This window comes from Eutrigla gurnardus, assembly GCF_963514095.1.
Source record: "Eutrigla gurnardus genome assembly, chromosome: 6".
Classification (NCBI taxonomy): domain Eukaryota; kingdom Metazoa; phylum Chordata; class Actinopteri; order Perciformes; family Triglidae; genus Eutrigla; species Eutrigla gurnardus.
Window position 1 is genome coordinate 18,376,626 of NC_139920.1, and position 27,519 is coordinate 18,404,144.

General features: G+C 41.9%; 1 protein-coding gene across 3 annotated transcripts; it reads left to right on the top strand.

Annotated features, from left to right (window-relative positions):
* Nucleotides 1–203: 203 nt before the first annotated feature.
* kank3 (KN motif and ankyrin repeat domains 3) lies at nt 204–27,519 on the top strand. Of its 3 annotated transcripts, none has more exons than XM_084011468.1 (12): nt 204–247; nt 15,948–16,022; nt 17,066–17,146; nt 17,809–19,596; nt 20,199–20,304; nt 20,497–20,724; nt 20,933–21,023; nt 21,815–22,034; nt 22,381–22,523; nt 24,030–24,230; nt 25,919–26,017; nt 26,640–27,519. In XM_084011468.1, exons 3-12 carry the CDS (start codon nt 17,110–17,112, stop codon nt 26,703–26,705), a joined length of 2,979 nt encoding a protein of 992 aa, XP_083867594.1. In that variant the 5' UTR covers nt 204–247; nt 15,948–16,022; nt 17,066–17,109; the 3' UTR covers nt 26,706–27,519. The 3 variants fall into 3 exon arrangements, with proteins under 3 accessions (XP_083867594.1, XP_083867596.1, XP_083867595.1); XM_084011470.1 differs by having other exon boundaries at nt 20,202–20,304; XM_084011469.1 differs by having other exon boundaries at nt 231–253; nt 15,950–16,022.

Here is a 27,519-nt window from a genome sequence, read left to right on the forward strand (position 1 = left end):
ATCAATGTGGAGCACATAACCAACAGAAATTGATGAAACTTAAAAAACAAAAAATTGGCCGAGGATGTGCAGGCCAACATGAGATGGGAACCCTGCTCAACATTGGCGTTTTATTTTTAAATCACAAAACGGAAATAGTTTTTCACGGGTTATGTAACTTGACACCAGTTTTTTTCCTCCTCCCAAACTTTTCTTACCTTCTCCCTAAAGTCATGACAAGTCCCAGTGAGACTGGACGGAGAGAAGACAGAAGGTAAGAAACAGCCCGAGGGATCGATTACACACGCGCGCACGCGATATACGGATACGTATTGATTAGCTGATTATTGCCTGACTGATCGACTCCGTGAACAAACGATTTATGCTGCGTGTGTTTTAGTCATTAGCTGCCAAAATTGAGGTTATTGCATGTCCAACGCCTATAAAATACTTTAAAACAGCCGCTACATCGTTGTTGCTGCAGTTAAACTATGTTGTTGATGCTCCTGTATTATTTCCAGGACTTTTAGTGTCCAAGGCCTATGTGTTTATAATCATTGTTGTGCTTTATGGTGTTTAAACCCACTGAATGTTGCCAGAATACTCTTAATATCGCAATAGAGACCTGAAGTCCCTATACTTTACATTGTACAGTATACTGTACATATACATTATTTGTATTAAGGCCTTTTGGACCCTAAAAGTGACTGTAAGACATTTTTCACTATTATTCTCACTATGATTCTCAGTTCAAAATAGTGCAAAAAAGAGAGCTCTTTTTAAATGTGTTGTGGATTTTCTTCATATTTATAATATTTGACGTAAAAATGCTCTCAAACAGAATTATATTTTCACAACTTTAAAATAAAATCTCCCAGCCAAAGCCTTCCTCTACACTTATTACAGTAAAGGTCTAAAAACTGGTGTTTGTGGGTGACAAGTATAATGTGATAAATAAGTTCATCCCACCAGATCTAAACATTGTTGTGACTTTCTTGCTTGTGTTGTTTCTCCACACGTCGGTGCACATCTTAAAACCATTCTTGTCTTCTCTCGATCTCTTGTTTATTTTGTGGTTGGTACACTTAACTTGACTTGTTCTTTGTTTCTTTATCTCCCTCTCTTCTACTGTTGTGGAAAGTGCTTCACAATAAAGTTCCTTAGCTTGCTAGTAGAGCAGATAGAAGAAATATCTATCAGATGGTGGGTGAGGCTACTACGTGGGATGGAAATCCCCCCTCCACCTCCTAGTGTTGAACCCTGGTTGGTAGCGACCAAATCGGAGTTAAAAGAGAGCGATTTTTCGTGACGTTGACACAAACATGACTCCATAACTGCTGGATTTGTAAAAGAGCAGCTATATGCTCAACATATTAACTTAAACAGTGATGCTATCTCAATGTTGTGTTCACAACTTGTTTCTGCTGCCCCCTAGTGGCCAAAACAAGTCAGTTAGTGCAGGGTTAACAGTTTGACTTAGTTAATTTTCCATAACTGGCATCTTTCTCTAAACCCTAACCATATGCAGATACTGCAAAACAAAGTATGTATATATGTTTTATATCCGCAATTGGATGTTAACAAATGGTGTAATTGCAACCTCGGACTTCAGGTTACGCAGAATCTGCCAATATTGTTGTTCTGTCGGGTGTTCACAGACGTAGAGTGGACGGGTTTGTTAATAGGAAGCCACACATTTGATTTTAACTCCAAGTTTTAAAGAGCATCCAGTTGGATGATTGATGACAGTGGCTGCTACTGGTTGGAAGAGCGTCTCTTCCTCATGTGATGGAAGCAGAGATCTCAAGACACAGTGTATATATGGGATTTGTTGTTATGGGCACTGGAGCGTCCCTAAATGGAAGCGTATGTCTCTTGTTTGTGAGTGAGGTTAAATGATTTGATAACCAAAGAGATGGGAGGGTCTATGAAGGGGAAGAATCATGTGAAGAATGTGGAACAAACTGATTGTCTTAAAGGCTGAAGAGAAACAATGAATGTTTATTTTAGTTAGAGATGTCAGGACGCTGTGGCCTTTTGGTTGAACTTCCACTTTCTTGTCAAATGAAACAAATTAAGGCTCAAGTTTATATGAAGTTTAAAATGGCTGCTGTCTTCTTAACTGTAATTTGTATTTGTTAAGTTGGTTATTCCATAATATTGTTTGGGGAATATAACTAAGGCACATTTCCCAAATTGATAACCATGAGATAATCATGTGGTACAACTGTGTTTATTGGTAACAACTGTCTGTCTCAGGGGGGAAAGTGTCTTTCTGCAATAGGACTCTGGGGTTTGACTTACTGCGGTGGCCTCAAAAATAGATTGACTGTAAGGTTAGTTGCAGGTGTCAGGAGGTCAGTGTTACACTCTGATACTCTGAATAATTTCCCTCCTGGTCCTGTTTTTTAATGTTCTTTCATACACGCGTCCTAATTCTTGTTTCGTTGACACCTAAGAACAGAAGGACAGTTTATTACCTTAAAACTGAATTCAATTTGGGTTAGTGCTCCTACTCATGAGCTAGATCAGATGCATGCCGTCGTATTTTTAGCTGCATTACAAGTGGTTTTAATTTTAGCACCTTTTAGCGACACGGTGTTCCTCAGTGAACTGCAGTGACATGATGTGCGAAGAGAGAGCTGGACTCACCAGACTCAAAGTAGACGACTGTCAGAATCCAAATTGGTATTTTTATATATGAGGTAATCAGGTGGCTTTGTAATCCAAAGAACCCCTTCTTATTATTATTATGATGATGATTGGAAAACACTGGATTTGGCCTGATTTAATTTCATTGTACTTCGGGCGTTGGAACTCGCTATGTCGCAAGCAGTGGTGGAAAGTAACTAAGTACTACTCAAGCCTTTCTAAAGACAATTTTGCGGTATCTTTACTTTACTTATTTTAGGATACATTTTACCTACGTCACCACACACATTGTAATTTTACTAATATACATTAATGTAACAGCAATAGGTCCGGGTTGCTTCTCATATTAAAATGTTATATAGAAAACAAGTTTATAATTTGAAGTACCTAACCGTAGGAACTAGTTAAATAGCTCCATGTTGAAGAAATACAAGCGTAGTTACACGTGAATTGATCAGTGTTAATTATCCAGTAATAAGATAACACTCATCAGGTTTAAACAAATTCTCTACTCAGTGAAAGTGGTTTGTTTACCTTTTTTTAACATTCAAGCATTTGCTCCGAAGGCAACAATTAGTTTTAAGTGTCAGAGCTGTGTGGAACCTGATAGCAGGAGGTTTTCATCATCATCAGGCTTTGAAAATGGAAACGATCATTATGAGGTTCAGACCAGATCCTCTGATTGGAGTGGCTTTCCAAATTGTCCTTGAAAGGAGAATCAGCTGCAAATTTTCCACATGTAGACCATTAGACTTTACACGACAAGAAAAACAACTTTTCTTAATTGTATCATTTTAAGATTACATATTTATAGTTTTGTAGGAATGTAACGTCATTTAATAAAGTTATTATTTGGATCATGAAGTCCTTCCTCTTGGCCTTTTGAATAAATGTAATCAACTCTCTCATTTTGACATTTATATAACTCTCTCAGCTACTAGACTTGAACAGACTATTAAGTAAAATGAGACACTGGAAAACTCAATTCCCCCCGAGGGCCCGTCAGCAAAGTCAGGGATCACCATGGGTCCCCATCTTTGCCTGCTGCCCAACTCGCGCTGCCCCTGACCCCGATACCTCTCCTTGCGAGTGTTGGGGCTTCCATCCTGGGCGTGCAACAGTATACACTTGCAGGACTGTTGGAGCGGTCATGGGGATGTGAACATCGAGTCTACATTTTGTGGACTTGAAGGCTTACACCGTGTCCCTCGGGGAGTCCCGTGGGAGGTACTGCAGGAATATGGTGTTGTTGCTCTGGGCCCGGTTTCCCGAAGCCTTCTTAAAGCCTTCTTAACGCTACGTCATTCGTAACCCCTACTTAGAGTTCCTACTTAACATTTCGCGTGTTTCCCGAAACGTTCTTTGCTACGAATCTCTTTCGTACGTCACATGTTGGTAAGAGTGGTCTGGAACGCTCTTAGAGCCTTCTTAGCTCTACCGTAGCGATGTTTCAGCTCCTGACGCTAGTCGCCGCCACTGTACGGTAATCCAGAAATCCCCGCTGCGCATGGAACTGCACATTACCAGTGTTGTGTTTCACCAGTGGTTTTAAGTCATTCATGAAGAAAATAAAAATAAAATGCGCATGCATTTCATCACAAGGCTAAGCTTTACCTCAACCTCAGAAGTAGCTGAACCAAAGACGTCGCCGTCTCGGAGCCGTTGGTATACATAATTTCATAAGGATCAACTTCAATCCCATGGATATATAGACGGACGCGGCTATATTGCATAAGTTTCGACTACAACGGCAACAAATACGCATGTAATTAAGGATGTAATTGGCTCAATCTCCTCCGCTGTTTCTATATTTATTATGTCGTTTTTTAAATCAGTACATGGTAGTATGTTCGACCATGGTTAAATAAATGTTTAGGCCTAGAAGGATTTCTAGCAATGTTTTATTCGCAAACACTGCAATAGCCTACATTTTATAATATAGTGCTGTCATGCACCTGCGCATAAAATGGAAAATCGAACTCTGAGCAATCGATTTCAGCACTTTCTTTCTGGACAGCGCCGTGTACATACGACGTAAGGAGTGTTACTCCTCCTAAGAGACCGTTCGGGAACCAAGACTATTAACAACTTTGTTAAGTCATAACGTAGGAGTCTTCATAGCGCGCTAAGAGTGGATGTTATCGGGAAACCGGACCATGGTCTCTATGCTACAAAGTGAATGTTGTGTCTGTATACTGCACAAAGTCATACATGTTCCCAGTGGGTGTTGGCCTCCACCACGGTTGTCCCTTGTCAGTGATCCTGTTTGTGATTTTCATGGACAGGAATTCAATGCGCAGCCAGGAGGACGAGAGTGTCCAGTTTGGGGACCTCAGAAGTGCATCTCTGCTTTTTGCAGATGATGTGGTTCTCTTTGTTCGCTTCAGGACGCAACGGGGTGGTTTACAGTAGCATCAAGTATGAGGCCAATGTTGGGTTGCACCCTTAGAGATGGAGGGAACTCGGAGTAGAGCAGCTGCTCTTTCCCGTTTGAAAGGGGTCAGTTGAGGTGGTTCGGGCATGAGATGAGACCCAGAATACGCTGGAGAGATTATATATCTGATCTCGCCTGGGAATGCCTCGGGGTCTACCAGGAGGAGCTGGAAAGCGTTACTTGGGAGAGGGACGTCTGCCATTCCCTCCTAAAACTGCTGATAAATGTTTTTAAGTGACATGGCTGCTGATATTCTTGCGGTATTGGCAAAACCAGCAACTTACCAACTTCCCTACCCTGCCTGCCCCCAATCCCACTAGTTCCTGCTGGACCAGGTCAAATTCTAGTTTAATTTTTATATGAATTTCCTGGGTACAGCTGGGTACTGTAGTTTTTAACAGTTCTTAGGGACTTATTTCATCCAGATAAAGATTTGTTTTAGATTAAGAAAAAAAAAAAAAAAAAAAACTAATTTCACCAAATGTTTAAAATGTCTATATGAATTGATAGGCTTGTCAGTGAGTGCCTACTGTCCACTGTGGTCCAATTAGCTCTGCTATCTCCACTGCCTGAGAAACACAGAGCTAAAAATACCCATGTGAAGTGAAGTACTTGGGCAGAGCATGGGAAAGAGTCACTAATCAAACTGTGTACTGACAAACTCCTCTATCACTGCTGCATTCTGATTGATCTGATGAATCTGTTGAGTCTACCAGACACTGATCATGATCTACAGGTTGTGATACCTGGCCCTAAAAGTCTTTATGGCTGGTAAAATGGCGAAAGTCCTAGACTGGTTTCACTCTTGTGGTTGAGCACCAGAAAGGTCAGACTCTTGCTCTGTCTGGACCGACCACTTCCGTCAGTGGAAGCACCAAACCGCAACTGCTTTTGGCCAAACTTCCTGCATATCATGTGACGCCAAAAACCTTTTCATCCCAATTTTAATTTTTGGATGAAGCAATGAAAGTTATTGTGTGCTTCTGAAGGAAGAGAAGTTCAGTTTGTGGTTTTACTCAAACTTTTTCTGACGCCGTCTAGAAATTTTAAATCCAATGCCTGAGAAAACGTCTCTGAGGGCAAAGTGAGAATGAGACCTTGGTTTCGCAGCACAGAGATCACCTCTGTTCACCGGCTCATAATGGACGAAATGTTGTGTTTAGCTCTGTGGAAAAGCCTCTGCCCTATGAAGTCATGTGAAGAGGCTGAACAACACTGCAACGTTCAGTTTCCACAGCAGCAACATGAAATGACAACGACAAAGATTGTTTTCATAATCCTGCATGTCTTTTTCAATTCAGATTTTGTATCTTCTGTTACTCCCCCCCTCCATTTCTTTCTTGTTTTGTATACTTTTCTATTGCTTGTGAATATCTGTTTTGTAAAGCATCCAGCATTTAAAATACTGGTTCCACTTTCTAATGGGGTGCTCATTAAGTTACCCATGGCAGCAGAGCAGATGGTCCATTGGAGAGTGCAACTAAATAAGTCTGAACTAAAGTTAAAAGGCAGATTGTCCTACTAGAACCAGAGTACGTTATGTTACACAACTTGAAAAACTAAGAGTTGGTTGTTATTGCCTGCAACTCCATAAAACACTACTAAATGTATCTTATTAGGAAGTGGCGTCAAAGTATTGAACATCATATCAATAAAACCGCAAAAACAAGGAGGGAAGAGTTGTGTAATAAATTGAATAAATAACGTTTAGAACCAGGCAACAGACGAAGAGCAAGTTAAAGCCAAATTGATGATCAAAAGAGTCTCCTTTGCAATTTGGGTGAGATCACATTGCAGATTGTCTCGATGTCTGCTGCATGGTATTGATACGTTTAATCAAGTCTCGTACTGGCTGGCAGATAACGGATCAGGAGTAATGAGCGGCTTTGAGAAGCTAACTGAATCAGTGCCTGATGGAAACATGTATTTACCAGAGGGGCAGCGCCATAGCGATAAAGGTGTGTTTGCAGGAGCTTTGGGAAACATTTCAAAGACCTACGAACACCCGGTGCCTTGTCATTACCCCGACTCTCTCCATCAAAGAGATGCTGAACTGGTATAATTTCTTCAAGTGAAGGAAATAACATGATATACACATATTTCAGTTGTTTCTGGGCAGAAAGCTGGCGACATCTGGTCCTGTTCTGTAGTTATGACAATCAAACATCTGGAGATTCCAGTCGCTACTGTTGTGAAAGAAAATACTGAATATAGGTCAACTCAGAGAGACTCTTAGAGACTGGTTTATTTAAGTTATATGCTTGACTTGAAAACAAAGAGCGGAGGTGATTAGAGAAAAAGGAAAGGTGCAGAAAGAGACAGATCTTTAGAGGGAAAATTCAGTTTTCCTGCGTATTTGAAAAGCAGCTGCTCCTAACGTTCTGTTTGTCAAGTTGGGAATACAGGCCTCGAGTTTTTGAGCCTCACCACAGAGGGAAAACAACGTACTTTGGTTCAAAATGCAACATGACATCAGAGCTGGAAACTGGTTAACTGGGGGAAACTCAGCTGACTGGATGCTGCTGCAGCTGCTGGTGTACAAATTGTGCAACGCTGCAATCTGATGCTAACATCATTGTGTCCAGAAAGAAACATATAATGTTGCTTTTCTAGGGATTCATTCATGCCCGGTCAGGTCTTTTGTTTTGGTGGTTGTCCATATTTGAATCCTCAAAGGATGAAAAACCGCAATACAGTTTTACCAAAAGATACCAGAGGTTGTTACTGGAATAGAATATATACCAAAATACTAAGTGATTTGGTTTGACAAACTCAGACTACTGAAGCCTCAGAAATCAGCCAAACAATAGGCCGCGCTGTCGCTCGGGACAAGGACTGTGGATTTGGCCCTCATCTTTGCCCCGGCTCAGCACTGCATACTTTACTGTTCCCTTCAGACTTGCTGCTCGTGTGGTTTATCTTGTGTAAGTGAACTGCTGGTAGATGGTCAGTATGGTCATCTTCGTCCTGGGTTCCTCCAAGCACCAATTGCAGCATTGACCTGGCATTGTTTTAAGAAAAACAAGAAAATTAAAACTGCGAGCAGTGATGCACGGGCACATGCGCTACCGCCTGCCAGTGCTGCGGTCGGGTAACCAGCAACAGCCCCGTCGTTGGACGTCCCGTCTGGAATATGCATCTGTTATTAACCATATCAGACATTTTAAGTCATCATGTTTGACTGGTGTACAAAGTTTAATGACACTGGGACTGTAGCGACCCACTGGAAATATCACTTCCTCTTAAATGCCAAAAAGCATCGCCATGGTAACAGCGTTCACCGTATCCTCCCAATGTTCAATAGTAACCATTAGCAATCTCTTGAGGCTTTTCTGACCAAAAGGGCCTTCACGGCCCGGGGTCGTCGGTGCTCAGGCCCTAATGATTCAGCACATACATGCAGAGTTAAAAATGTTTTCAAACTTCAGAAAGATGGTTTCAAAAATACCGGTAGAACAAAGTATAAACACATTTATTTAACAATTATGTATTATTATATAATTTAAACATAATCTGAATAGCAAAAGTTTATATTAGATTAACATTAACGAAGGAAATGAAAACACGTTTTTACTTTTTTTCTGCCTGATGGCCGATACATGCCGATACACTTTCTTAAAACATACCTGCAAGAGATGTCATCCCACAATTTCTTCCTTTTTTCCTCTTCTCTGCCCCGGACTCCTGTCTGCTTTTGGGGGCCATTCTTTTCAAAGTTGTTGAGGCAGCATTACCATGACCAGCTGATTTGGTGCCCTCCGGCTATCGGTGTCCCATGCAGAGCATGTGATGCGCATGTACGTAGCAGCTCGGTGTGGGCATGTGAGTAGTGTATTTACATAGAATGTGTCATCGATAAATGAAGAATGTAACGTGGATGAGGCTTCAGGTGTGTTGTGGGAGTTGAGGTAGCCCAAACCGATCCTGTTGTCAGCGGCAACGCTTGCTTGCGAATGTTCCGCAGGGGGTTACGCATTCACAACAACTCCCAAAGTCAGTTTTTATACATTTCTGTGGGGGGACGAAACCCGTGCTTGGTGTGAAACGGCTTGTCCCCAGCGACTTTATTGGATTCACTTTGTGACATTTTGAACCTGGACATAGTCAGGAAAAGGCGGGGTGGGGGTGGAGGGGTAGTCGAAAACAACGAGGCCTCACAAAACGTCTTGAAAACAGCATCACCACCAAACGGGCATAAAGCCTCATTGTGGAGGCTGAATGCGGCTGATTGTGTTGGCTGGAGAATCTGGAAGGAAGAGGGAGGGGAGGCAGGACGCATGTGATGTTTGAAGTCGACCTGATTGTGATAAAAACAAATATATATATATATTTTTCTTTTTATGTGGATACAGCAGGACATGCGAGATAGATGAGAAATATATATAGATGGAGTGTTACCATGTGTCACCTAAACACTTAAATCTTGGGCCCAAGCTGATAAGGCGGTATCTAATCTCGTGTGATGCATCATGTGATGATGGCCTCGGTGCTGCTGTTGCAGGATGCTGCAGAGTATGTGTTTATGTCACATTGGCTGTATTTGTTCAGCTCTCTGTTTTCTCTTGCCTTCTCTCCGGTGTTTTCCTGCTGCCTCCAGGAAGCAGCTTTCAGGACAGCCTGATGGGTTTCCTGGCAAAGCCCCCCCCCCCCCCCCCCCCCATCAGTTCCTACTGGGAGACAATGGGAGGTCTCCTACAGGGGCATGAAGGGGTTATGTGTGGGTGTGTTGGTGAGGGGGATTTATTAGGGGAGTAGTGGGCTTCCCTTCAGGAAACTGAAGTCGTATCCCAGCAGCAAAGAGGCCCTCCTCTGTGTGTGTGTGTGTGTGTGTGTGTGTGTGTGTGTGTCTATTAGGCCTACATTTCCTCACAAGCATAAAGACATGAACCAAATCTCCTGGCTTCTACAAAAGGTAAAGTTCAGGGAAAGCACATTTTAGGTTTTAAATTAACCAGGATGAGCGTTGAAGGTTGTTTGCATCAAGATGACGTTTCCTGTTTTAGAAATGAACAAGACGATCTTAGATGCATTCCGGAGATATTCTAGACCTTTTGATCGCATCACACAATTTAAAAGTTGAGGATAATTTTGAAAAAAAAAAATGTACATCTATTGCATGTCTGTACCTACTGGGAGAGGGATCCCTCCTCCTCTGAATGAATGCTTCAATACTCTAAAATATTACATTCACCAGGATTCAAAACAATGAAAAATTGCAGCCGGAACCGAACATATTTGGCATTTTTGGTCAAATGATTATATAATTATATTATCAAAATGTTGTTTCCTTCAGTCAATGTAATTTATCAATCGTTTCAGGAAGAAAACTATTAGATGACAAAATGAACAGTATTTAGTTTCAGGATGAGATTAAAGGATTCAATTTAGCAGAAATCAGATTTTCCTCATGAATAGCAGTCGGATAGTAAAAGTTGTTGTCAGAGAGAGTGGAGGTCGGCTTTCTCTACCGCCTCGCCTCCGATTGGCTTCTCTTCTCGGAAAAGGGTGGTGGACGAAGAGTATGAGGTTAAAAAAATGTCCCTCCAGCCTCGACCCAGCACATTTCCTCTCCCAGTGAATGCAGGACGGCTGTTTTCTCTTCTTTGTGAGTCTGCTCTGGGACGAGGTGCTGCTTCTCCACTTGTCACATGTTCCGACTGAACCAGAGGGGAAATCTGTATCAATAACAAACAGTAACAGACTGTTCTAGCATTTCACCCGTTTTACACTTTTGGTCACTAAACTATTTATTCATCCAAGTTATTTTTGTTAATAAGTCCGAGTCTCCTTTTTATATCCCAACTATCTTGACTGCTGAAATGTTAGTTTATGACATAGTTAGTATTTCCATGATTTACATTAGGGATAATAAAACTGTTCTAAAATGAATTGTTGAGATATGCCAACACAATAACGAACAGCAGTGGAGGGTTTAAAACACTAGCAAATACAAATGTTTTAGATGATTTGGCTAACTTTTTCCAAACAGTAAAATCATCTCCCTGCACATCATTGTTTTCCAGATCTCAACCACTACTTTGGTGAGTCCAATGACATCTAAGAGATGCTCAGAACTATAGAACGCTTCACTTTAGGGGTTTGTAATTTCCTAATAAGTTGACCAGAAAAGTATCATGGTCCACTCTACAAAAAACCAATGGGATTTTTCCATTGAATTTTGGAATATTGCAGAAAATGAGCTCTGCAGCAAAGAAACGTTTATGATACCGACACCTTATGTTTAGAAAATTCACAAATAGACAGCACTTTTATGATTTTGTAGCATGAATGCAATCACCAAGTGCAAAGCTAACGTTAGGCTATAGACAAACAACGCGGACGCTCCAGCTAACCGGCTCTGTTTTACACTTTTAGTTGCTTATAGTGCTGGCAGGTATCGAAGATTATCGCGTGGCTGCAACGTGAAGAAACGCGACTGTGATGTTGAGTGAGAGCAGCTGCAGTCTAAGGTTGATTGCAGTGTTGCATTAAAACTGAAGAATGTCATGTAATTCGTCTACGGCTGTTTAGTGAGTCTGAAGAACAATGTTCATCCGTTGACAATAAAAACACATTTAGGCGTTTGCTGTTATGGTGGTATGTCCACGACGTGTTCACTGAAACTTGTAGCTGTGAACATCGTCTTTGTCTGACTGCAGGATCCCGTGTGTGTGTGTGTGTGTGTGTGTGTGTGTGTGTGTGTGTGTGTGCGCGTGTGCGTGTGTGTGTGTGTGTGTGTGTGAGAGAGAGAGAGAGTGTGTGTGAGAGAGAGAGAGTATAATGCACAGTGTTTCTGTTGCTGTGCACTCACGTTCATGCAGTTATGGGCCTTTTAGTCATTTTGTTTTTGGCGTGTGTGTGAGAGAGAGAGAGAGAGAGAGACAGAGAGAGCGAGCGACAGACTCGACAGCGTGGCTCTCAGCTGGTCAGGACTCTGGGGGGGGGGGGGGGGGGTTGGGGGGGTAGAGGAATGCAGCTTCTCCCTGAGGTCTGTAATTTGCTGTCTGTCACAAATCAGAAAGGAAAACAGAAACACTTGAGGTGTGTGTGTGTGTGTGTGTGTGTGTGTGTGTGTGTGTGTGTGTGTGTGTGTGTGTGTGTGTGTGTGTGTGTGTGTGTGTGTGTGTGTGTGTGTGTGTGTGTGTGTGTGTGTGTGTGTGTGTGTGTGAAGAGGGTGTGAGGACGAATGAGTCATGTGGGGAGCGGAGGGGAGCAAAGAGTGAAGAGGAGGAAGTGTGAAAGAAAAAAAATGAGTAATAGACAAAAATCAAATGAAGAGAAGAGAAAATAGATTATGATGAGGAGACAAGGGGGGGGGGGGGGGCGACTTGACTGCTGGGGTTAATTGAGTTTGTTCAACCATCTAATTAACTTTGCAACACATTGTGCAATGAATAAATTCTTGAAATGTAGAGACATGAAGCCATCGCTGCAGTCGTCTCTCTGGTTTTATGAAAATAATAGTGTAGATGCTCTCAGTTTAGTGGCGTTAAAACCAGCAATTCGTCCTATAATACGGTGCTTGTACATGGACTCAGTTATTCGGCATGTTAATAGTAACCTGTAGCTTCTGTGAACCTGAACTTTTAGGAACCCTAGAATGGTGTGTTCCCACCAACCATGCAGTGAATATAAATGTGGGATAATTTGTGTTTATCCGTGTCACTTGCTGTGCTCACCTCCATGTAAACACCAACAACGTTTCAAAAGCCACGGCCAAAATAACCACCACTATTGCTGCTTGGTTGAAGTCCCAGATACAGTATGCCCAAAAACCAAATGTCTTTGTGTCATCCATCATCCAGCTGCACGCAATGTCTTGTACTGCTGTAATTGTTTAGAGTAAAATAACCAGATTTGACTGATTTAATTTCACTAAAAGGATAAGAAAGAATGCAGAAATAACGACAGACTGATTGTGACTTGTTACAATGAATTCATGCTTTGTAGGTCCGTCTGCAGGAGGACAAACAAACAACTTGGAAAATGCCTGTTTTGAGATTGGAGTTGGGATCGATCAACTACAATAGAATAAAAAAGGCTAAAATACAAGCATCTAGGCATAAACATGGCAGTTAAGTTATTGTTTGTTCCATTGCTCAGAATAAAAAAACAAAAAAAACAAATACATACAGAGATTGAATTCTGTACTTGAATTGTTCTTTTTCTCGTTTATAGTCCATTATAACTGAAATAAGTTCTAATACTGTAGTATAGTAATCCACTAGCACCTGCCCGATCAGTTCTGCACATGTGCAACTCAACAGAGATGAGAAAGAAGCAAGATGGCTCATTCATTTTCAACTTCCATTGTTTTTCGGAGCTGATGATGGAAGCAGCAAATGAGTGAGCCACCGATAAAAACGGATGTGGCAGCAAGCGACACGTTTCTGTTCCTGTGAATGAGCTGCTAAATGAAATGATAACGTGGTATCAGATTGGCGCATATACACTCTGATACTCGCTTCAGCATTTTAGACTTTCCTGATACCGGAAACAACTTTAGATCATCAAAATGTACCTTATATATATATTAGGGCTGTCAAAGTTAACGCGTTAACGCAACATCCTCTTAACGGCGTTCATTTTTTTAACGCGCGATTAACGCTCGGTATTAAAAAAAAAAAAAAAACGCGCATTGTATGATTTATGGCCGTCGGTGGCACCTGTAGTCTTGATCCAGAGGGAAGGTGCGCGTCCACAGGCAGCGGTGTTTCCCCGCGTCCCATTCATTGTATTCTGGTAGCGTTGCGGCGAATGTCGAGAGACGGCGCGCGAGTTGGCCGCTCCTCAAGTATAAGTCGAATCTACTTTATGCTAATCAGAGGCGCCGGGCTCGACTCGCCGCCTCGGGAACGCTCGCGAACGCTCGCAAAAATATGTTGTTTGAAGGAGAGCGCCTGTCAATCATCCTCTAGTGGCAGCCCACCAAGCGTGCAATACTGGGAAGCGGCGCGTCCACACGCGTTTAAAATCGATTTGTGAACGGCAAATTCACCTTCAAAAGACTGCCAGATGGTTCAGTCGATAAGACCAAAGTCATCTGCGCGTACTGTGGGTATGAAATGAGCTACCATAGAAGCACGTCCAGTCTGAGATATCACTTGCAAGCCAATGCACTTATATCCTAACTGTACTTATCTCCTGTTACACTATCTCCTGTGACATGTTCACTTTAATTGTTTGTGATATATTCTTATAACCCTGTTTTGATCCCATGTTTTGGTAAGGGGATATTTGAAGTGTTAAATAAACATTTTCATAAATCAAGTATATTTGCCCTTATGTTGTTAAAAGTATTAAGAATATGAAAAAAATTCATTAAAGTACATTTAGAAGAAAAAAAAATTTGCTAAAAAAAATGCGATTAATTTGCGATTGATCGCGAGTTAACTATGGACAAAATGCGATTAATCGCGATTAAAAAAATCAATCTTTTGACAGCCCTAATATATATACGTCATCCAACCTACTTTACACATTACACTACAATCTGATCAGAAGAGTGCAGACAAGCAGCAAAAGTTAAAACTGTAGCCAGATTTGTTCCAACTTCATCTCTTGTAATTGCAAGCAGGCAGGATTACATGCTCCCCAATAAACTAAATAATTTGAAGGGTCATGTAACTTCTTTATAAGCTCTGCTTTGCTTGTATTTGATCCTAAAGAAACAGAAAGTACAGTAAACTATTTCTCTCTGGTTCGGACCAAAGTAAACCAACGAGGTGAAGTCACATCCTTGGAAACGGTTTAACTTGTGTTTGATTGTCTGGCTCGGACGTTCCAGGATCACACTAATTGGGTTTTGACCCGACGGTAGACAGAAACACTGAGGAGAGACAGAGCTGTGGCTGATAAGAAGTAAAAACATCGTTGTTCGTTAGAGATTCTGTTTTTACCCCACTTCATATTTTAATTAATGCACTGTCCATAATATGATATATGATCATTAGTCCTAGGTCCTTACTTTGACAATAAACGGTCTGCTGTAGTCTGGGCTGACAAATGAGTGTGTGTGTGTGTGTGTGTGTGTTCAGAGGTTATCAGTAGTCAGTCAGCTAGAAGGACGGCGGCGTGTTGCAACAGCATGTGTTAGGAATGCGCCCCAGGCTGCTGAAAAACATCTGTGTGTGCGTTTGAAACAAAATGAATGACTGAATGTATGCGAGGTGTGTGTGTGTGTGTGTGTGTGTGTGTGGTTACTGTATCTGACTGTCTTTGCAGTACAGAAACATGTACACAATGTGTGTTTTTGTGTTGCATGAACCTTTTTTCTCCGTCTTAAAAGTTATTTTTTACGTCCGAACCTCACCGGCTTTGCATGACCCACATGGACGACAAACACTATACTTTTCTTAGTGAACCGACACCGTGAGGTTTGTGGTGCAGGTGGATGCACACCTTGACATTGTTTACGCCATTGTTTTTCACCTTTCATACCTCTCGCTCTGCTTATTATCTTGTCACATGACAGAACATCTTCTCTGGTCTAGTAGATGTTTCTCTTCGTCCAATGTTGAGATGAAAACAATAATTGGATTTCTGCAAAGATTAAAAAAAGAATAATAACATAAAACACAGTCTGGTGCACAACAGCTGGAAAGATTAAAGCTTTGGGTAACAAATTGACTGAAGACTCCAAATTAAAGGAAAGCACAGTCACTACACTAATTTACACGGTGTTGGTCCACCATGACCCACAGAGGAGCTTCACTGGTCGTTGGCAAAGATTCTTGCTTATGTGACGCTCTACTGGAGGGATTCAACACCATTCTTACACACTAAATTCACTCAGTGTTTTGATGAGTGAGATTTGGTTATGTGAATGGTATAGTTGGGATTATGGTTAATATGCTTCTGTTGGTGGATGTGTGTCTCTCTCAGGGATAAGAGGAGCAGAAAGGAGGGAACCAGCCGGAAGCCCAGCTGCATGAATCGCTTACTGAGCGGCTGAGAGGTAAACTTTTACATCATTCAAGTTGTAGCTTCCTACTTTTCTCTGCTGGGACACATTCATCATGAACGTGTCCAATTAAATACAGTTTTCCTCTTTTTTTCCTGAAGCACATGAAGCATTTCAATGTCTGTTTAGAACAAACAGACAGTCAGCCAGTCAGAAGATTATCTATCAATTCCAACTAAAACAATTACTAACATTTTCCATAGTTTCTAATCTTTAGCATTGTCATTTAGCAGTCATTTTTACAATGTCGTCAGTCCCTTTTAAGTTTGTCTCGTGTGTGCCGATAAATAGACATTATGGTCAAAGATAATGACAGATTTCCCAGTGCTGCAGTACGGATGTCAGGTTTCAGCAGTCTCGTGATGAGACGAATCCTGTGGTTTTACAGCTGGGTGGTGTTATCTATCATTAATGGATCAGTTGTCTTGTGGTTTGTGGACATTGTGCAGCCCTTTGGTGTTGACTTTGCACTGAGGTGTTTCCCCCGACTGCTAACTTCACAGTGTGCCTAAAGATTTCAGCATGTACTGGATGTCACACTCTTAGTGACTTGGAATGTCTCTTGTAGTTAAGAAAGTCTAGTGTAGAGATCATCTGACAGCTCAACCAACTAGAGACGGAGAGCTTGAACGTTTGGATGATGTCAGGCTCGATATACTTAAACATCTCTGAAGAGTCAGACATGTTAACAAGCCAAAAGAAAACACATAAACTTCTTTAGGCGTTTTTCTGCACTTATTAAGTTTACAAGTCCTATAAATACGCGTCTGCGTCCGCCATTAAAGTGAGAGCAAGGAGCCACATGTTTGTTGTCTCATTTTCATCGGAACATTTGGAGAATGTGATAAAAAATAAATTTAGAATTATATTTAGTAAAAGAACACTTGTTGACAGTCGGTAGGTAAGAAATGATGGCCCTCTGCCAATGTTTTTTTACCGAAGTACTGTGCAGTGTTTTTAGAAACTACATCCTTTTCCTTCCTCTTGAAGTACATTCATGACACATGCATTCACGTCATTGTGTTTTCTTTCGCCAGGTGTTTATTTTAATCTGTGTGCTGAAAGGTCCCAGTCCTGAAAAATGACTCAGTCAGTGCAGGTTAACCCGAAGCTGCCCGGTAAGAAACTGCATGTCGATGCCATTGTTTTATTTTATTGTATTTCATCCTCATATCCTTATTTCTTTTGTGACTATGAATATATTTAGGCGTTTTCTTTGAGTGAGGTTTAATTTGAATGGAATGTTTAGTTGTAATAAACAAATATATATATTTTTTTTACATGCCACTAAAAAGTTTGTGGACTGTATCACATTCAGAAGGTTGACAGTGACTTGGTGTTATTTGCTTGCCTTACAACCTGTAATAAAAAATACATTTGTATGAATAAAAATAAAAATAAAATAAATTATTTATATATGTATGTATATATATATATATATATATATATATATATATATATATATATATATATAAACTGCCTGCATATGTAATCACCCCCTTTGCTCATGAATCCCCTTAATAAGTCGGGGGGCTACCAATTACCTTCAGAAGTCACATAAAGTGTCACATGATCTAACAGAGCACTGTTAAATCCATCATTTAAAAATGGAAAGAATATGGCACCACGACAATCCTGCCAAAGGAGAACTAATACTCCTGAACATTAATATAATTACTATAAATAAAATGTTTGTTTCATTAGTATGAAGCTCCACAGGCCATCTTTAAATGCCAGTGATGTAGCAATACTGTCTTGTCACATATCCTCTTCCCTTCAGATCTGGGCTCTCCATTCATCTACTCCAGTCAGGAGGAGGCGGACCAGCCAGGCTCTTACTCAGTCCAGACTCCGTATGGTTTCCAGCTGGATCTGGACTTCCTGAAATATGTAGAAGAGATAGAAAGTGGGCACAATCTCCGTCGAGCAACTGCCAGCTCCCGGCGTACTGGCCGAGGGGTCAAACTCTCCCAGAGGAGTGTGGGGGGACGCACCAGTGGCTGGACATCCACAGAATCTCTGGCGTCCCCAGCCAGCGAGGATGGCAGAGCTCCTCCGCCGCCGCCACCACGCAACCGCCTTGGGTCAGCGCCCTGTGAAGGGCTCTGTCTTTCCCCCGTGGCCCTCCTCAGTGTTCCTCCCCTTTCTGCTGGAGCCAAAGTGCCACCTCCTCCACCGCAGCGCAACCCTAGAGTGGAGCGGACTCTTCTAGAAACCAGCCGGCGGCTACAACAGGAACAAACCCACCAGCACCAGAACGGTGGGCGCTTCCAGCTCGCAGATCCTCCCAAACAGCTCTTATCCTCTCCATCCATCCAGCTTCTGCAGAGTAACTGGACTAAACCCAGTCCTCAGACCTCTGGGCGCAGCACTCCAGCGGTTGGTTCCACAATGACTCCAATCCCACCCAGCCAGCTGCAGACAGTTCGAGAGCAGATGGCTACAGCCTTGAAACAGCTGAAGGAGATGGAAGAAAGGGTAAAGGGTGTCCCTGCACTTGAGAAAGAGGTGGCCAAGCTTCGTGCAGAGAAAGACATGCTCCTGTTAGCCCTGCAGGAGAAGAAAGTTAACCTAGAGGTGGCCCAGCAGAAGCAACAGTCCACAGAGTCGTCTACCCAAACCACAGAGATTCTTCAAACTGACCAGAGTATCCAGAGTCGATTGACTGCACCACCCTCACCTGGACATAAAGGCCGTGGAATATCTGGTGAGCTGAAAAGGCTGGCTGAGAAATTTGAGGGCAAGGAAGGGAAACCTACAGAACATTCAGCAAAAGTTTTAGTAAAAACTCCAGAAAAGGTGTCTGTTGTTCAGAAGCAATCTGTGGCTGTTGGGGGTGACATCCCAATGGACTCTGTTGTTTTCTACTACTGCCAGGGTGTGAAAGATGCTTCCGAGGGCACAGAGGTAAACGTTAGTGATAAATGCACGGGATCAGAGGCCCCTCTGGTTCACGAGGAGGGAGTACAAGCCAGTGTGGAGACAGAGGAGGCCGAGGTTTGGGTTATGGAGTCACTACTCGGGCTGACCAGCGAAGCACAGCGGGAGATCGACACTTTACAGGACACCATTAAATTCCAGCAGGAGTCCATTGTGGCTCTAGAGGGCCGATTGAGTGTGGCCGACAAAGACGTGGGGATCCTGAAAGCCCAGGTGGAGGAGAAAACCTCCAGAATTATGCTTGAGAAGGGGGTTCTTGCAAAACCAGACATGAAAAATGCCCAGGTAGAGACATTGACGGCTGTGTTAAAACATGCTGCAGTTTCGTGCTGTCCTGAGGTGAAAGACGCATGTGTGGGTGAGACCTTACCAGCGGATCAGATCGAACAATTCACCCAGACTGATGCTGTGGTGGAACCAGCAGAACCAGCAGCTGTTGCAGTGGTCAGCACTGGGAGCCAATGGGAGAACTTGTTTGAGGAACATATGGAGGTGCAAAAAGTCCTGAAGAAGAGACAGATGACCATCGCTGAATACAAGGTCTCACCAGGCGAAGAGATGGTCAGCATGGCAGAGAAGAAAGAGGAAGACCAAGGAGAGACGGCCGCGGCCAGCAACACCAAGACAGGTGGGAACTTACCTGTACTTCATTGTGGGGTTCAACTTCCTCTGGACATCATAGGTGTTTTTAAATCGACAAACATGCAACAAATGGAGAATTCTTTGTCTTCATAACATTGGTGCAAACACATGGTAGAATGAGAACATGTAATATTCATAACAAGTGGAGCATATCAGAGACTGTACATAAATAATTAACATTTCTTCGTGGACACTTGTATCCTGAATCGTGTGTTAAGCTGTAGGCAATTTAACAACAGGTGAACCTGTCATGCTAAAAGACCCAATAGGTCATGCTTGGAAGTAATTATTCTGAGTGTACCAATTGAAAAAAATCTCTCTCTTGTACACAAAGTTACAAATGACGTCGTTCCTTCCATGAAGGTTATTTGAAATTGTTCAGAAATTGCGGATAACGAAGCACCGCCCACTGGAAAATATAATACCAACTATTTAAAAACCAAAATGACATTGGATTTATAAGCAGTTCCCCTAGAAGGAGATCTAAAGAGATGGGCTCAATCCTCCAGCGATAGTTAATCATAAAAGACTTTTGTTTATATCATATCAGTTTTTCTTTGTTTGATCCTTTGGCTTCCTTTATGGCAACAGGTATGCTGAAATCAATCATGAAGAGGAAGGATGGGAGTAACTCGGGCGAGAATCGCACCGCTGGCAAGAAGAGTCTGCAGTTTGTTGGCATTCTAAATGGAGGGTGGGTAACACAAAGCCTAATTCAATTTTTTACCATGATAAAAATAAGGTGGCAGATGCTCTTGGGGTGGGAAATAAAACTTTGATTGGGTAAGCAATCGCAGTCTTGTTTTCCATAAAAGAGCCATAAAAGTGCCTTAAATTTAAACTGCGCTAGTTGCTCTTTATTTCAGCAAAAATCTGTATCTCCCAGGTATGAATCTACATCCAGTGAAGAGGAAGAGGAGGAGGAAGAGGAGGGAGATGGCAGTTCTTCCGGAGAAAGTGTAGAAGGTGAGTCCTTGGACAGCACGGAGGAGGATGAGGCGGCACTGGAGGAAGAAACATCCGAGGAGGAAAGAAACGTCAACCTGGACGAGAGCGACACCGACGAGGAAACCCTGAGAGCCACAAATTATTCAAGTGATGCTGTGAAAGAGAAGTACGTTGTCACTTATGACAAAATAATATAATAATATACTGATGTGGAGCTGTAAATGTGAATTCTACTAAATTATGTCGGAATACAAAAGAGCAAGTCTTCTAATTTAAATAAATCTACACATATAGTGCAGAGAGAGATACATTTTGTACAGAAAGCATCACATTGTTTTGTGTTTCAACTTCAGACATTTTTGTGTTTGTTAAAGATTTGAGCTGAGCTCAAAAATGCGTGAAGCGTGCCTCATTGTGAAGAACCACCTGAACGATGACATCACAACACTGAAGAGTAAGGAAGTGGTGCGTCCCTGCATGCTTCTTAAAATCATTCTCAGTTGCACATTTAAATTCACCACTTCCAACTTTTGGAATAATGCCAAATTGTAATAAGTTAAACTCAATGAAAGCTGCCAGACTGTATTTAATTGTTTAGGTATATTTTGGCTCCAGCATACATTAATTACAAATAATAATAGCTTCATTTAACAAGAACAGGAGTGTAGACTGGGGAAAAAAAGGCTCAGGAAGTGGATCATTGAGTTTAACAATAGATTGTTAAAACGTACATTCCTTGGCATTCAGTCAGGCTATGGTAAACTTTGTCTTTACCAAAATACATTGTTGTTTTTTTCTCCAAATCCAGAGAAAATGTGTGTGAAAACTAGCACTAGAAATATATGAAGATAGTCATATCTTTTACTTAAGCATCAGCATCAAATGTGCTTAAAATACCCCAAATAAAAGTATTATTATCATTATACAAAATGATGGGCCTAATTTAAACTCATTTCCATACTGCTGGGTAGTAGCAGTTTATAACGCATCAGTACGTATTATTTATACAAAAATAACATTGATTATTATTTTATATCATGAATCTGCAAAGTTCCATGTGAGAGTAACATGACAATATTTTGCATTTTAAAGTACTTTACTAAATGTACATAGTTTCTTTCCACCGTAAAATATCATCACAGCTTTATCATTTCCTACCTATTGAGGTGAATGTGCTTCAGATGCTGTGTGTTTTTGTGTGTGTGTGTGTAATGTATACCTGTAGATGATATTTGACTTCCCACCCTCACCGTCAGCTCTCCAGCACCCACACCGTCCAGCTGGAGTGGTTCCGTATATCCAGCGCCAAGATGGCTCAGCCTTCACGGGTCTCAGACTACCTGATGGCGTTCTCCGAGGTGTCGTCAGTGCTGCTGGAGCACGTGGTCAACATGACGGACGGCAACGGCAACACGGCTCTCCACTACAGTGTCTCCCACTCCAACTTCGGTGTTGTAGGGCTGCTGCTGGACACAGGTTAGGGACCTTCTGAGAATGATGCACAATTCACTATAACATCTAATCCCGTTAGTAAATACTGTTTACTAATGTTTATTGTCAGATTAAAAATGCTAAATATTCTTTCTTGTAGTGCGTTAGGTGTGAGAGAAATAATCAGCTTAATTACTTTTTACGTTACATAAAGTGCAGGTGATATCCTAACCTTTCTATTTGCCATAAAACTATATGAAACTAGTCACTGAGTGTAATTGTGTGTGCATGTATATGTAAGTGAGATTTCTATGCAGCGATCTGTTCTGTACATCTGTGTGGTTGCATATATGGTCAGATACACAGCAATAAAAGCATGCGCTCCCTGCAGGCGTGTGCTGTGTGGATAAGCAGAACAAGGCGGGCTACACGGCCATCATGCTGGCTGCTCTCTCTACCGTGAAGGAGGAAGACGACATGGCTGTGGTCAAAAGGCTCTTCAGTCAGGGCAACGTCAACGCCAAGGCCAGCCAGGTTAGTCGTCGTCAGTTCACCACAGTTCAGGAGTGAACAACACACACGGGAGCGTTGTGTCTAGTCGTGTGAAGCAATGCTCGTAATCAATTTCTGTTGCTTCCCACAGTCATTTTACTAAATAGAGGAACTCTCATGCGGTGGTCGTGGATAAAGTTAATTTAAAACAGCTGAAAGACATGTGACAAACATTTTCAAAGATACAGTTCGCTGTTCAAAAAAGTATCACCTGAGAAGTGTGATGCCAACACGTGTGGAAAACAAGAACACAAAGACGTACTGTGAGTCCGTCGGCTCAAACAGCCTGAATCATTTTATCACTTAAGAGACTGGATAAACTGGCTTTGTTCAAATTAATTCAAACTGGTAATGTGAAAATATTCAATACAAAACCAAACATAAGATTAATTCTATATATTACAGTCCATTTAGAAAGAGAGTAAGTGAGGGGAATGAGTCACTAATTTGATCTGTTAACTGCATTAGATTGGATAAAGGGTTTTTACTGCATTCCTTTGTTTAATCTAAATTTGGCTTTCCCCCTGCTGGTTTAGTGTGTGATGTTCAAAAACATATGGAACCCGATGTGCACAAACAATAAAGCAAGTTCAATATGACTTCATTACTTTTTTTTAGATAAGGCGAAACAGATTTGAAAGAATATCTCCCATCTGCAATATTGAGTAAAGGTAAAGAAAACTGTGGACAAAAGCAGTCTTTGTGCCGTGTTTACTTCAACGAGGGAAGTGTTAAAAGAGCATTTCCTGTGCTCTAATGAAGAACTCCATTCAGAGCCAGAGGAATAATTGGTTACAGGTTAGATTGGGTTAGAGAAATGTGTAGCCTAACGTGACACATTCGTGAGAATCTCTTGACTTTTAAGTGGTGCTATCTCTTTGCTCCATCTAATCAGCTTGTGTAGTGTATGTGTTTGGGCACAGCGCCTGACAACCTCTCACACTGCCAAGTCACAGGACTCTGGATTTATAGCCAGTGATGTTATAAATTCAATTACCGATGCTTGTTATTGTTGCAGTTGTTGAACAAAACAGAATCTGTGCCCCGCTGCATAAAACCACCAGTAAGGTTGCCCTTAAATTTTCCAGTTGCATAAAATAATTTCCTTAGGATGTAGTAAGGACTAACCCTTTGATCTAAGTGTTTCCCGATAGCTACTTACGTTTTCCCTTATGCTGCTAGAATGTCCCAAGTAACCATTTTCCTTAGAAAAAATGTAAGACCTATACCAGTCTCTTAAAAGTAGCTTATTAGTGGAACATATTCTTCAAGGAGAGCGACATCTCCTGTCCAGTTTGGCATTCTTTTTGTGTTTTCTTTGTTGTCCATTTTGGAGAAGCTCGCTAACACTGTCCATAATGCTGTCAAGTAACATTAAAGGATGATGATGATGATGCAGGTGAAAATGTTCTCATCACTTGGGCTTAGCATGATGATAAGCTCTCAGAAATGGTATAAGAAGAAATTAAAATACATTTACCTTTGCAGGCGGGCCAGACGGCGTTGATGCTAGCGGTTAGCCACGGTCGGCAGGAGATGGTGCGGGCGCTGCTGCAGTGTGGCGCCGACGTCAACGTGCAGGACGACGAGGGATCCACAGCTCTGATGTGTGCCAGCGAACATGGCCGTGCTGAGATTGTCAAACTGCTCCTGGAACAGCCTGGTTGCGACATATCCATTGTTGATAATGTAAGGCATTCACATTTAGCTCATGCACTCATTGAGGAAATCTTTCAGTAACTTACCCTTAGCTAACGGATGAGGCTAACTGTTGGATCTCTTGACTGCTGAAATCCTCGGAGCACGTTCTTGTCTGGGATTCAGCTTAATCCGGCTCAGGAAACGGCACCTCATGGGAAATTGATCTCTCCTTGTCCCTTGTCGCTTGTTTCTGCTTCTCTTAGTCTGTGTTTTTCTTTGCTAGCAAGATGGGTTGAGAGCTAAAGAGCCTTAATCAGATTAATTTCATCTGCCTTCTAGTCAAGTCAGTGCAGTTTACAGGAAACACAATCACTGCTTGCGAGCCCCCGAGGGACGAATTAAAAATCCACGACTGCAGACTTTTAGATTTCAGACACAATACCCTGCAGGCCTTTGCACGAGTCCTCTGCATGCTTCACCATGTGACCCATTCACAAGTCAGCAGCTCATTTCCTGAAAACAGAAATATGTAAAAAGTCAGTCAGTGGTAACTTTTAGACTCTAAAGGATCCAGATTATAAGATTTCAATTTTGCCAACCACTTGACTTATATTTCATACAAAATGTTAAAATTGTTGTACATTTACTGCATGGGTCTGTCATTGGGATCATCTTACCCTGGAACAAAACACTTCTCATCGCAGCTTGTGACATTTCAGTTAATCTGTACAGTCCTGTGTGTTTTAAAGCGAGTTCACAGAGGTCCGGTCTGGATGCTTGGCCAGGCAGACAGATATGTGAGCACTGACATCTGTGCCACGAATGAGGTAGCCATTCAGTGCAGGCAGCAGCTCCTGGATTGTGTTTCAGTGCAGCACAGCTGGGCTGAGATGTGGACTGTGGGGGGTGGAAAACGTTTGGAAAAGCCCCAAGGTCCACTGTCCTCTGAAAACACAGAACCGCAAGACAAACCACGAGTATAAGACAAAGTGGTGCTATAAAACAGTGTAGTGCTATGGCCAAATCTTACTTAGTTAAGTGTTTCATTTCATTTTGTTGAATTAGCCGGTTCTGTCTAATTAGGTCTGTGTCTTAGATGTGTGGACCCTAAAGGCCGAAGTGTACACAGCTTTCTACCTGTTAGCCGTACCATGCTAGTTGGGTTAGCGCCTGGGTGTATAGCTCATTGAGTGAACGCCAATGAGAAACCGAGAGTCTCCCTTTCCGTTGCTACAGTGGCGAGAAAAGTGGAACGGAGGAAAACTATGAGCCAACCTGTTGAACTGAAAAATAAACCTTAAACCAAGTTACATTCCAAACTGTGGATTTATGTACATATACACCTGCGATGTCAACTAGAGCAACTTACACTGATTGCAGAAGAATAAATCAAGTCAATATTGAAGTTGTAGAATAAAATTCAATGATTGGTTTAGTTTTTATAGTGCAAAATCACAGGATCTCTCTTGTATTTCCCCTCTATAACATAAAAGAGAGGCTGAGGATGCAGGATGGATGGATGTTGTGGTTTACTGGTCAAACAAGGATGAAAGATTGCAACTTAATCATCCATCACAAGAGTGGTGATGCAACACATCCAGACAGAGACAGGGTCTGGAAGAAAAAAAGAACAAGGGGTAATGTGGATCACATGGTCCATCTCAAACTGTTTTAATGGTCAATAAACTCACTGCCCTCCTACTGCATCTGTTTCTCCCCGTCTCTTCTGTCTGTAGGATGGCAGCAATGCTCTGTCCATCGCACTGGAGGCGTCTCACAATGACACAGCTGTGCTGCTCTACGCCCATATGAACTATGCTAAGACCCAGCCTGTGGTGAGTCTTCCTCCACACCGCCTCCTCCTCTGTGGAGATGAGGTAGTCACACTTGTAAAAGGACAAATGTAAAATAACTGAAAACATCATGTGACTATAATGCCGACTCGTCTGGTTCAGTTTTATCGCATTTAAGAGCCTGGACAGAATAAATATCAATGCTTGGAGTCGAGAGTTAACTTTTTAACTGGCAGTGGTTCATTGTTGGTTCCACAAGCTGAAGGGTTTTATGTCACCATCTTTAAATCAGTTGGGAAATGGCATGTTAGCTGGCTGAAGTCTCTGCAGGTCACCCAGCATAACTGTACAGTGAGCAATGTCTGTTGTATTTAAAGTGGGTCGGATCAGTTCCTCGGCAGCGCTCCAAGCTTTAGTTTGGGTGTGGGCAGCACTGACTGAAGGTACACTGCTGCCCTCTCTCGGTGTCATCAAACTCCCATGGATTGTGTTGTCTGAATATGTTAACTATTTGACAACTCAAACATTTTCATCAAACAAAAAAAATTAAATTAATATCCCAATAATGAAGAGCCTTTGTTTGGATGATTTAATGCTCTGAACCCTTATTAAATATAATCCGTTGCAGAATAATTGACTATTTTATATGTTTTATTTCTCTCAGGGGAGTCCAAAGGCCCAGCCAAGGAGCCCCACCAGCTCCCACAAGTCCTGGCCTTCATCAGACTGAATCATGGCTGTATATGCAGAGGGACAGACCAGCACACAGAACTGGATCTGTGCTGTGGAAGCGCCACTGGAATTTACTAAAATATATATGTATTTATATATTGCCATATGTCCTTTTATAAGTATTGTTCATATTAGAATATTATTTTTCCATAAACGTCATGAATTGTTATACAATATACTTGACTAATATGAGCTCCAAGCATGTCAAAATGAGGTCTCCAGCGCTTGTTTTTCTCTGACAGGAGACAAGACCTTTACATTTATTATTTGCACTCCACTAATATTTTTACTGTTAAGGGCAACACACACTGGTGGAACATGATCGGCTTGGGTGGTATCATGGTATACCAGGGAAAACCAGACAGTATGATTTTCGATTCCAGTACAAATGCGACTTGTATGATGCTTTATTGATGTGATGTATTGCCAAGAGTGGTGGGTTTCTATGGCAGAACGAGCTCAGAAAGACGGCAACTGAGTGTTCTGGGTTTAGTCTTCAAACTACAAAAGCTTAGTTTATAGTCACATGTTATTATTCAACTGCCAGTCTGCCACAACCATCTGCTCCTTTCAGCCTTGTGCAGTGTGTGTGTGTGTGTGCAGTTTGGGCGTTTTTGTCGTTGAATAAATGCTCCAACTCCTGTGTCTTGTTTGCCACCTGCTGATTAAAGTGAAGGGGTTAGGTTGGCGTTTAAGGTGGACCAGCTATTCTCAGTTTTGAAATGACTTGGTTAACTGATCTGTGAACCTCTTCAACTATCTGCACTAACTGTCTGTGCATTGTATGTTCATATAAATATATATATATATAT